Consider the following 12,635-nt stretch of genomic DNA (forward strand, 5'->3'; position numbering starts at 1 on the left):
CCACACTTGGAATACTGCATCCAGTTTTGGTCACCGCAATGTAAAAAAGATGTTGAGACTCTAGAAAGACTAGAGAGAAGAGCAACAAAGATAATCAGGGGACTGGAGGCTAAAATATATAAGGAACAGTTGCTGGAATTGGGTATGTCTAGTCTAATGAAGAGAAAGACAATGGGTGACATGATAGCAGTGCTCCAATATCTCAGGGATTGCCATAAAGAAGAGGGAGTCAAGCTATTCTCCAAAGCTCCTGAAGGCAGGACAAGAAGCAATGGATGGAAACTAATCAAGGAGAGAAGCAACCTAGAACTAAGGAGAAACTTCCTGACAGTTAGAACAATTAACCAGTGGAACAACCTGCCTCCAGAAGCTGTGAATGCTCCAACACTGGAAGTATTTAAGACTGGACAGCCATTTGTGTGAAATGGTATAGGGTTTCCTGCTTGAGCAGGGGGTTGGACTAAATGACCTCCAAGGTCCCTTCCAACTTTTATTATTATTATTATTGTTGTTGTTGTAACACTAAAATATAAATATCTATTTTATCTGTCCCCTACCATCATCCAAATGTTCTCAAGCACTGCTTAATGAACTCTTTCTTTTTTTAACTTTAACAACCTTGTGAGGCAAGGTGGAATAAGATGAAACAAAGTGACTTTAGACTTCTAGGCAAATTTTCAAGGCTGATCAGTTTTTTTAAAATGCCAAAAAAATCACATGATTGTTTGGTTCTATATGTGATCAGACCAATCTTTTGTCATAAGTACTTTTACTGTAAAATTACATTACACAATTTTTTCTTCTGATAATTTTCTTCTGATGAAGCCAATTAAGACTGATACCAGTTATCAGTCTAACTATACTGATTATTATACATACCTGAATATTCCATTTCTAAATCTGCTAGCGCCTGTACGGTATTCTCATAAGTGATTTCTTGCATATCAAGTATGCCAACACTGTCATAAACCTGCTTTGCTTTCTTGATAAGTTCTTCAGTTCTTGTTCTAATCTGCTCTGGTGAGAGATCCCATTTCAGGAAATTTTGGTCAGCTCTGCTGTAAGAAGACACCCTGAAAAATGATGCAATCTCTGTTCCTAATGTCATTTTGAGTAAAATCCTTGGGCTTCTAGCTCTGCAATTTAAAATAAAAGGATAAAACAAAAAATTAATACTGCAAGAAACACAATTACAAAAGACCAAAGATGAAAACAGAGAAAACAGATGTAACTGTCCATTAAGGGGAGATGAAAGATCATGGTATTTTACGGATAATTATTTTGCTAAGAAATTATATTCAAAATAAAAAAGGAAAATAGGTATTCAGACAATATATCCAGAAGAATGTTACAGATGAAACTAAAAAAGAAAAAAAAATCAATTTGAGGAACTAAAGTACAAAAAAGAGAGAGAATAATTGAGTTCACAAATCCTTTTATTAGCTACTATTTTTGACTATGAGACAATTTGCCAAGAATGAATGAATGAATGAACTTTTATTGTCAAAGTACAACCATGTATACATTGAGATTGGCTGAGCCTCCCTTCGTGCCCCCCACCACAACTCACAGTGGCAACAAATCCACCATCTTATTAAACCATGTGAGCTAACTGCACACAAGACACCGGCCTCATAAGTCAATCATACATAAAGTTATTTCCCGTTCAACAGCCTGACAGCCCATGGATAGAAGCTGTTCTTCAGCCTGTTGGTACGGCTGGCTATACTCCTGTATCTCCCACCCAATGGTAGGAGAGTAAAGAGGTACCAACCAGGGTGTGAGTCGTCCCTGAGAATTTTCCTCACTCTTCCAAGGCAGTGAGCCCTGGGGATGTTATCCAGTGGTGTCCCACGATGTTTTGTGCTGTGCTCACCACCCTCTGTAATATCTTCCTATCCACGGCTGTCAGGCCAGGATACCAAACCGCAATACAGTGCAAGAGGACGCTCTCTATAGTAGACCGGTAAAAGAAGGTCATTAGCCGTTGTTCTACCCTGTTCTTCCGCAAGACCCTGAGGAAGTAGAGTCTCTGTTGGGCCTTTCTGGCTAGCTGGGTTGTATTGACTTTCCAGGTAAGATCTTCACAGAGGTAGACTTCCAGGAATTTAAAGGAGGAAACTCTCTCGACACAGCTCCTCCCGATGTAAAGTGGGGCAGGTTCCTCTCTTTTCCTCTGGAAAAGAGTCTTGGGCATCCACAGAAGCTTCTTGCTCTTATCAAAATGATGAAAACAATGTTGTGATGCAAACTCAACTATTCAACTGGTTTCCTGTGGGACCACTCTTTCTCTGCAAACCCAGCTTCTGTTGGCTGGGAAAGAAATCAAAATCCCAGCTTCTGCAATCACGTTTTATTTTAATGAGTTGTGAAATGGTCAACCTAGTGCAAAGCTTTGAAATTACATTAATTTTTAATGCATATAATAGAACATTTCATCAAAAAAACCATGCTCTTCTACAGCTTGACAGCAAGAAATTTCCTTCTCTGTGGCTGCTGTTGTCCTGAATTTCTTAACAACACTTTATCCAATAGCTGCATGTCACCTATGCAAATTATCATGATCACTAGGTGGCAGCCAAGTGATACAATAATCTTTAGCTCTTTTCTGCCATCTAGTGACTAAAAAAGGCTACTTGTTGATCTACAGTTTACAAAGCATTAATGCTGATGAGCTCATTCCTGGTTTAATTCCAATTATGAACATGCCATTGAAAGGACTTGTTGCTGCTATTCTATCACTAGTGTAGTTGGGAATTCCCTTCCCAGTGGCTGCTGCTCCCAGAAGAGTCTTGGCTTCTTGCTTCCTTTCTCCACAATGTGTCCTTAAGCATGTTTACAGCTTCTCCTTCACTCTCTATGGCTAAACCCTTTTCTCAAACTCTGAAGTGTACTTTTCCACTTGCTGCATCATGGCTGCACAAGCCATTAAATGGCAATCAATTTGCCATTTTTTAAAAAAAGGGACAACAGGGCAGCATAGAATCCATTCCACATGTCCATTAAGAATGTGCAGTGGGGATTGAATGATTTAGAGTGAGATTATTTCCTCTCAGGTCTACAATGGGGTGGGAGGATAAAAATGTAGCTGTGTGGACATAGCCACAGACACGTTTTCTGTAGGACAGAATGGTAACTGACATGGGCAGATGGTCTACGTTTCATTCTTTTTTTTTCTAGGAAGCATTCTTTGTTAAACAAAACAAAACACAGCCTATTGGGCAAGACCTCAAAATGGTTTGCTATGTGCCCCATCCATCAGGGTCCCAGATTCTCTAAATAGGTGTGAGAGAAAAATGAGAAGTCGCCTTTCAAAAAGGTGAACCCAACATAATGTATTTAAGATGGGAATAAAAAATAATAATGGAAGCCAGGGGAAGATCTTAGATAATTATATCATATGAAGCAAGTCTGAATTCAACAATAAGCCTCTTGACAGACAGCATGATAAGCCATGATTGCTTTCTTCCCTAAAATAACCAGCTGGCTTCATACAATAACTTCCCTATAAAACAGTTAACAAATCACAATTGCTGGTTAGCATGAAAGTTTATGGTAAAACCAAACATATCACATTAGGCTTAGTTTATAATGTGAACCAGATTATTTGTTGGTATGAAATTCTGGAACTGAAATCCTGCTGCAAGCTAGTTTCTTAATATTCTGGCTGGGGAGCTATTTGATAAAAGCAGAAAGCTTTCTAAAATACTATATTCTGCTATTTAAAAAAGTCTTTTCTCTCTCTTCATTGTATTCTTGATCTCTTGTTCGGTCTCAACATACTAAGTCGAAATACTTTACAAACTCTTTTCAGAATTTTCCTTGAAGTGGCCTTTATTTGAGATGAAGAAAAAGTGCCCAGATATTTCATAGGGGGCACTTTTTTCTTTTTCCAGAGTATAAAATTCTTCTTCTAATTGCAAGACAAAAAACATCATCTGAACAAAGCATGCTGTAAGGGTGGAATGCCAGGGAATATTTCCCTATCTGCTAACCATTAGAAGACCACACCAAAGAAATACAGTCATGGTTGGAATTCTGACAACATCAGAGAAACATAATAGTGCTAAGCTTTATTCTTGTCTTCAAAAGAAATGCTGGAGTCCTGGCATGCCTAAGACACAAATGATTTTTTTCCTATTACTGTATCCCACATAACATAACAGACCAAAGCCATTTAAAGCCAAATTCTCTGGCATAAATTTCTCAAGCTGACATAGCTTTAACTCAGCCTTCAAAGGCAAACATAAGAAGAATCTTCTTCCTGTCTAATGTCCATTAATCAGGCAACGAATCCTCCTGAGATTTTCATTAAGGAATAAATGAAATCCGAAGGTACTCTCAAGAGGCTCTATGAGCATACATCATGGTAGCAGAATTTGTTCAAACAAGGATGCCAAACTATAAACCCTCTATTTTCAAACCATAGTGGCTTAATGCATTGTGAAATTGCACTTCATATAAAAAGCTTTTATCCATTTATCAGCTCAAAAGTAAGTATGAGAAGTAAACAAGAACATGCAGTTAGATAAATGATTATTGGCTTTAATTCTGCACCATTTGCAAATAAAGTTACACATTAAGTAATGGAACTGTTTCTATAATTAAGCTTGAATATCATTACTCTTCTGCTTACTTTAAAAGATCCAGCTAAATGTTTCTATGTGAATGCATTTAACATTAGTAATAATAGAACTTATTTCTGTTATTTTCCAGCAGTAACCAACAATATGGATTAGTAATACAGTTTTTAAGATATAGTGGTAATATTACTTTCCAGACACTAAGCAGTGCAAAATCCATTGATCTGGGAATGGAGTGTTACAGAGAAGAATGGCATGTCATACCTCCCTCTCAGACTACATCTTTCCATGGAAGTTGAGCAATTTTCATAAATAAGTCCTCAAACCAGAAGCAGGTGCTAAAATAGCACAGTCCAGAAGCAAGTTCAGCATGCACTGGACAAAAATAGAATGTTCCTGGGTTTTCCACATTTTATTCCATGTATCTGTTCCATTTTATACTTTAGGTGTTTTGCAGAAATCAAATGTCAACTAGGGATCAAACTCAAGGATTTTCTGATTTTATATGTTTTCCTATAATATACTCATATCAGACATTTATCAGACATTCAGCTTGTAGCTATCAACAATTTGCTGCTGGATATTAAGCAGATATATAAATGTAGATGAATTTAAGCTTGGTAAAAATTATGCTAATGTTTTACCAATATTATCTGTGAAGGTAGCAAAATTGATAAATTCTGTCTGGGCTCTGAAGCTAAGCTGGGTCAATACCTGAATGGGAATCATTCAAAAAATACTTTGCAGGAATAACTTCCCTGAAGAAGTCCAGTTGGCACCCATTGTAGGGTCATTCCAATTGGCCATCATAATCAAACTTTTCTATTGGGCCTTTGAAGTTTACTTACTGCTAAGTTAATTGAGTCTAATATCTATCATTTTTATTTTATTGCTTTACTTTTGTATTTTGGTTTCATCTATTTATTTATTTTTTAATCCCATTTATATCCCGCCCTTCTCCAAAGACTCAGGGCGGCTTACAATCTAAGGCACAAATCAATGTGCTTAGCAATAGCCTTCATCCTATGTATATGCCTGCTTATTAGGGCTTTCGCCCCCCCCCCAAGTGGCATTATTACAAAGTCAGCTTATTGCCCCCAACAATCTGGGTCCTTTATAAGCAATTGTGAGTTGATCTGATGCAGTGGTACACAAATATTGATCAAGTGCCATTAAATTGGTGTTGACTCTCAGTGACCATACAGATTTTCTCCAGGAAGATCTGTCCCCAGTCTGGTACTGTAAATTTCCCCACAGTGCACCCTTCACTGCTGTAATTCAGTCCATGTACTTGCTACTGATACTTCTTTTTGTCTTTTCTTTCATCCTTCCCAGCATTACAGACTTCTCCAAAGAGCTAGATTTTTTTGTAATGTGTCTGAAATATTTGATCCTGGTAGTTTGTGCCTCGATTGAATTGTTCATTATTTGTTTGTTTCCTTGGCTATCCATGGAATTCTTAGGAGTCTTCACCAACACCAAGTATCAAAAGCATCAATATTCTTTCGATCCTACTTCTCCAACACACAACCTTCACTACCTAGAGTGTCATATAAAATACCATTGTCTGCATGATTCTCATCTTCATGAGCATAAATATATCCTAGCATCTAGGTATCTTGCAAAGCCTTTATTGCTACTCCAGCAAATACTAGCCTGCAGTGTATTTTTTGACTGCTGGTTCTTTTACTGATGATAGTCGATCCTAAAAGACAGAAGCTATTTACCACTTCAATATCTTCAACATCTAATGAAGGTGTATCTGTTGTAATAGAGTAATAGAGCTGGAAGGGACCTTGGAGGTCTTCTAGTCCAGCCCCCCAAGTGACTGTCCAGTGACTGTCCAGTCTCTTCTTAAAAACCTCCAGTGATGGAAACCCATGATTTCTGAAGGCAAGCTGTTCCACTGGTTAATTGTCCTCACTGTTGGGAACTTTCTTCCTTAATTCCAGGTTGCTTCTCTCTTTGATCAGTTTCCAACCATTGTTTCTTGTCTATATACGTACATACATACATACATACACACATACACATTTAAAAATGTAATAAATAAAATATAAAATTTTCACCATGCTCCTTGACTTTTATTACTAGAGTGTGCAAATCCTGTGCCTTTTCAACAGAATAGTATTATGACCATAGCACAGGTTATTTGATGTTACTACCATTTTCCAATACAGCCTTCCTCAATGTATATTCTACGTATAGGTTAAATAATGTACAAATATAAGCATCAAATATGGAAAGCAAACAGTTACAGTCCTGAAGAAGACACCGGTAAACTAATTTTTTATAAAAAAAAATTATAAATTTTTTATGTAGAGGAGTAACTCTGAGCAGCATATAACAAACTACTTATATTATGGCCAAGAAATTACATGAATGTGTGCACGAAGACAGCAGATTTCCAGCAAAAATCAATTTGAGATATTTATTTTACTTTTTATCAGCATGCCCATGGATTCTTGAAATAAAATAGGATTTTGGTTGGTTTCCCATCCTAAATAAGACAGAATATTAAGTTTGAATCTGGCTTATTGTATTGAGGTATCCAACCTATATCCAAAAACAAGTACCTTCATTTCAATTAAAATTTAAAACATTAAATTTATATGCACACAGAAAAACAGCTGGGGTATATATACCAATTATTTAATCTTTTTTACCTTTACCATTGCCTTAATAATATACCACTTATAATTATCAATAGATAACTTATTCTTGTGACTATTTTAGCTGTGAAAAATCACTTCTTGAAACAGCCAAATATCTTTAGTTTAGAAAAAAGCTTTTTAAATGACCTTATCAATTACTATTGGCTATTTTATTCTTTGTCACTGATCTGAATCTTGATGATCAAAACTGTATGATAAAATAAATTATTATAGCTTAAAAAACAATTTTAGTTTGAATTACTTTAGATGCCATGCAACTCCAATCTTCCAACTGCAATGCAATACACATTGATTTGAGAGGCATGGATTTAATAAAATATTTAATAAAAATTTATTGCAACAGAAACAAGTACTGGGTTTCTTAAATTAATTGAATATCTGTTGTAATGTTTACTGCCTAATGTCACAAGAGATGACATCCAACATTATGAAGCTGCAGAATATTGTCTGCATAATTCTTTCATTTTCTAGAAAATCAAAGCTTTTTTTGCATATTAATAGCGACATCCAAGTTCTGTTGACAACACAGTACCCATCAGAAAACTAATCAATATATTTCACAGGGAATAAAAAAGACAAGTTATAATTCTTGCTGTGGATTAACACCATTGATCATTATTACGGCTTGGGGATTGCCCCATCCCCCCGAATTAATTGACAGGAGGAAATCCAGGTGCCGAACAGTGTTTAAAAGGCGACAAGCCTGTTCACCTTCTTGGCAATAGGCGACATTTCACGCAGAGAGGGATTTACAAAACTGTTTCATACAAAGCTACCTGAGTCCGGCCTAGCCATTTTTAACGCCTCTCCTTTTGCTAACGCAAGCTGCTGCTTTAGGGAATCGAGGGAAGATGCAGATGATCTCACACTGCAGGCGTCGGAGGGCCACTTTGTGCGATCCCACCTGAATCTGTATCTGGGCGACAAATTCCGTGCTGGTGAAACGGGTGTGTCTTGCACAGAATACCTGCTCAAGCTTCGGCCCGCCGAAATGGCCAAGGACAGCATAGAGCGAGGAAAAGGAGAACGGACAACCGCGTTCCGACCGGCCCGAAGACAGACAACCGCTCCCCACGAGCCTTCGCAACCGCCACGGCGGCTTCCCCCCACGTGCAGCCAAGGAGCCTGGCCGGCGACTCCGGGGAAGGAGCGGCAGAGTCACTTCCGCCCAGCTGAGCCTCGGCGTCGCGCGCCCTCTACAGACTCTCGCGCGCGCTGCTCACGTTGCCCTCCCTCCCTCCCGCTTCCGAGAACGCCACGGGAGCCCGCGAGCCAGAGGCAGGGAGAAGTTTGCTGCGCCCGGACGCCCCGCGCGAGTCGGCGAAGGAAAGCAAGCAGCCCGCCCGTCTGACCAGCCATTACCTCCTCTCCTGTTGTCACGGTAAGCGACTGCCGCTGGCTTCCCTGGGCGCGGACGGTTGCTGTCCGCTGTGCGGCAGAATAGGAGCCCTGGCCGTGGCGCTGCAAGAAGCCGCCGCCTTTACCTATAAACGCTGAGTGGAACCCGCATCTGGCTCCGGGGTTTGTTTGTGCGAGAGCCATCTCTAGTGACTGGCCACCGTCAAGGCAAAGCACCTGGCTTGCCTGCTTCCCCGCCGCCCCGCCCGGCCGTCATCTTTCCCTCTCCAGCATCCTTGAGAGGACTCAGGGATGCTGGAGCCCGCGTCTGGTTGCGTTTGAGGATTCAGGGGATGGGATGTGAAAGATGGACGAGCGGATGCTGTTTGGGCCAGCATTTGTTTTGGAGTGCTGCCTGGCTGGTGTTCTCCGTGTAAAAAAAAAATAAATACGATCGCTCTCATTTTACGTGCTCGGACCATTAAAGATGCCCATCTGCCGCTGATTGCCTAGTGTGGGTCCCAAGGTGTGACATTTCAAAGATCAGATTGTCCAGTTATATAACCCCATAAAGCATATCGCTGGGGTTGAATCGCGCTGTATCTTCGAATGGGTTGTACCATCATTCGGACAAAACATGCTTTAATATCATTATGTGGCCACAGCTTCTGCCTCCAGTGGGCTATGCCCCTGTTAAAGAAAAATATGCTGATATAGCCACACTTGCATTTCCCTTCTTGAAAATCTCCAATCACTGCTTCACCACAAAAACCCTTGTAGTCTTTTCAGCAATAATTTCAAGATGTGTAAAACTTATTTTTCAGGATAAAATGTGAAAAAAATGTCATAAGAAAATTGAGAACCTTGGGAGTTGGGCTAAAATACTTTCTTTAAGTTATATATAATTCTAATAGGCACAGGAGATGTTGAATGTAAATTAAGCTCTGACTCAGCATGTGGCACTAATCACAAGTTGGCATTGAGGTCACAATGTTCTAGATTTCATTATAAATTGATGTTTTATGAAAAGTTGGACTGCTTATAAGTCAAATGGAAAATAATACATTTTCATGGGTGCTCATAAAGGGGTGGTAAATAATGCACCATGACTTCATTGTGGAAATGACGAGAGTTTATAGTTTGTGTCATTTTTGTTAGTATAAATAAGATGTCATCTTGCCTTCTTTGGGATATCTTCAGAATTTTTTTGTTTTTTCTAAATACATTGTTAAAATTAAACCACATAATTCAGTTTAGATGACACTGAAGCCAATTCTGAATTTGCAATCACAATTACAAAGAATAAGGAGACAGAAACCTATTTGGAGAAGTATAGTTCATCCATTGTAATAGAATATGCTTTTGGTTCAGTAATAGGGCTGGCAAGGGCATGGTTTTAGTTTTAAAGTTTATTAAACATTTAGATTGTACAGATTATAGTGCACAAATATCTAAGTGCTATATTGTATGCCATACAGCAAATTACTTAGCATTTGACATCACAAAATGCTAAATGGTTCTTAGCTATGTATTTACTGTTATGGCTTTCTGTATAATGTGCAAATGGGAATAGTTACTAACTTTATATCCTGCCTTTACTATTTTTATAAATAACTTAAGGCAGTGAATATACACAATACTTCTTCCTCCTACTATTTTCCCTACCATAACAACTTTGTCAGGTGAATTGAGCTGAGAGTGATTGGCCGAAAGTCATCCAGCCAGCTTTTATGCCTAAGGGAAGACAAACGGGGATTTGGTCAAGAAGCTACATAAAATTTTCTTCCAGCAAGATTACTGTACTCTGTTTCACACTGTCGGTTGTGGATTGTTTGTGTGATATTCAATAAATCACATTTGCTAGACTCATGCAGTATGATGAGTTTTTTGTCTGAGTTCATGGAAAAATTGCCACTGAGTTGTTGTTCAACAAATCATTGTGTATATAAAGTGGGACTTTGAGATAATGAAGAACCCAAGTAGAAGCAAAAAGAAAATCTTTTTGATGATTATGTTTATTTTGTAAATTTCTAGTCAGAAGTGTAGCTGTTGAATTTAGTAGGGTTTACTCTCAAGTAAGCATTTTAGGATTGCAGCCTTAAATTTCCTAGATTATTGGGCCCAAAATGTCAAAGAAAATGGGTTTGGAAGGAAACAAGACAATGTATTCAGGGAGAAAATTGCAGCATAAGGAGCAAGCATGGGAAGGGGAGAGGAAGGATGGGGAGGGAAGAGGAAGGATGATGATTGATATTTGAGGGAACTGAAAACTTTGTATGACTGCCAATGATAGAACTGGATATATGCAAAGATACATCTTGGATAGAGAAAAATAAGAGGCAGGATTTGTGTCACAAGTACATAAAGCTAAGGAGTTTATCCTAGATTGATATTATCCACACATTGGCAGCTTGTATGTTTGAAACTGGCAAGTTTCCTGTTGTAGATTTAATTCCTTTTTCCCTTTCTGCCCATTGCCAGTATGCAATGAACCTGAAGCCTGACTAGAATGTAAAGATGAACTGGGTTAATTTGGCAGAGGAGTTGAATTGTGAACCAGAAGCTAAACTGTGAGAAACAATCTTTTGAAAAGAAATCCTGTCCACTTTGGATTAAGACATCTAATAGCATTCTAAGTATGGCAGAGATAAAGAAATCATAAACGGTTTCTATATTTTAGAATAAGGGAAAGAAATTGGGGAAGGAGGAAATCAGACCTAGAAACAAGCAAGTGGCACAAAGAAAAGACTACTCACAAAATAAAACAATGACAGTACAACCAGCAGATCACTCAAATTACCTCTCTCTCTGCTGTTCTGCATTACAGTGCACCATTCATGTGTATTGGTTTTGTTATGATTCATTGGAAGGAACCACTTAGGTCTGCCTCAGCATAAGATGGATCCAGATATATTTAATTCTGAGTGATTGGCAGTAGATTGCTTACAGCTAATGTTATGATAATTGTGTTTCCCAAATTATGAGATTGCAGGAAGAAAGCTTGGAAGAACCAAGAGTGGATTTTGAGTCCTAGTACTCAAAATACATTTTTTTGTGCTTAAATTCTTTGAGATCTGACACTTTTCATCTTAGGTATATGCATTTTACAACAGGTGATGAATTTGTGAATTTTAGTAAAAAGCAAATCAAATTTTAGTAAATTTTAGTAAAAAGCAAATTTTAGTAAAAAGCAAATCAAATCATGCATGCCTCAAGTGTGCCCAACCCTGGTTTGGGTAATGATATATAATCAGAAATTCAAACAGACAAGTTTGGTGCCAATGTAAGACAGGAAGCTAGGATCAGGAAGGAATAAAATAATAATAATCCAGGATGGATATTAATGTATTAATTGACTTTTAAAAGTAAAAAAAAAGATAACCCCTCAAACTTTTGTACTACATTAGAAATTGAAAAGAACTTGATAGATAGTGGTATAATGTAGGCTGGAAATTAGCATTCTTTAAAGGATAACTGACAACCACAATATTTTTAAAGCAACAGAGAAGAAAGGATATGGTAGAACATAGGAATAAAGTAACAAAATAACAACAACAACAACAACAACAATAACAATAATAGAGTTGGAAGACACCTTGGAGGTCTTCTAGTCCAACCCCCTGCTCAGGCAGGAATCCCTATACCATTTCAGACAAATGGTTGTCCAGTCTCTTCTTAAATACTTCCAGTGTTGGAGCATTCACAACTTCTGGAGGCAGGTTGTTCCATTGATTAATTGTTTTAACTGTCAAGAAATTTCTTAGTTCTAGGTTGCTTCTCTCTTTGATTAGTTTCCATCCATTGCTTCTTGTCCTGCCTTCAGGTGCTTTGGAAAATAGCTTGACTCCCTCTTCTTTGTGGTAGCCCCTGAGATACTGGAAGTTATGAAATAACATTTAATTTTTTAATTAATAGAATATTTAATATTATCAAAGAGTGACACAGATTAGTGTGAGGGCTGAAGCTGATGAGTAAAACAAGAATTCTCAGGCTTTGTCAGAATTGTTGAATAAACATTGAACAGATGTTTGCCAATCTC

General features: G+C 38.1%; 2 protein-coding genes across 4 annotated transcripts in view; one reads left to right on the forward strand and one right to left on the reverse strand.

Moving 5' to 3' along the window:
- NLN (neurolysin) overlaps positions 1-8,386 on the reverse strand; it is a 44,179-nt gene extending 35,793 nt beyond the window's left edge. For all 3 annotated transcript variants that reach the window (XM_083354059.1, XM_083354060.1, XM_083354061.1), the window contains exons 1-2: positions 8,226-8,386; positions 880-1,136 (exon numbers count right to left, since the gene is read on the reverse strand). In XM_083354059.1, the coding sequence (XP_083210185.1) occupies positions 880-1,136; positions 8,226-8,266 (298 nt within the window). In that variant the 5' untranslated portion in view covers positions 8,267-8,386. The remainder of the gene's footprint in view (positions 1-879; positions 1,137-8,225) is intronic.
- Positions 8,387-8,511: 125 nt separating this feature from the next.
- Positions 8,512-12,635, forward strand: part of SGTB (small glutamine rich tetratricopeptide repeat co-chaperone beta) — a 30,570-nt gene continuing 26,446 nt past the window's right edge. The window contains exon 1 of the mRNA XM_083351671.1: positions 8,512-8,639. The gene's annotated coding sequence lies outside the window, so the exon portion shown is untranslated. The remainder of the gene's footprint in view (positions 8,640-12,635) is intronic.

This window comes from Vipera ursinii, assembly GCF_947247035.1.
Source record: "Vipera ursinii genome assembly, chromosome: 2".
NCBI classification, from domain to species: domain Eukaryota; kingdom Metazoa; phylum Chordata; class Lepidosauria; order Squamata; family Viperidae; genus Vipera; species Vipera ursinii.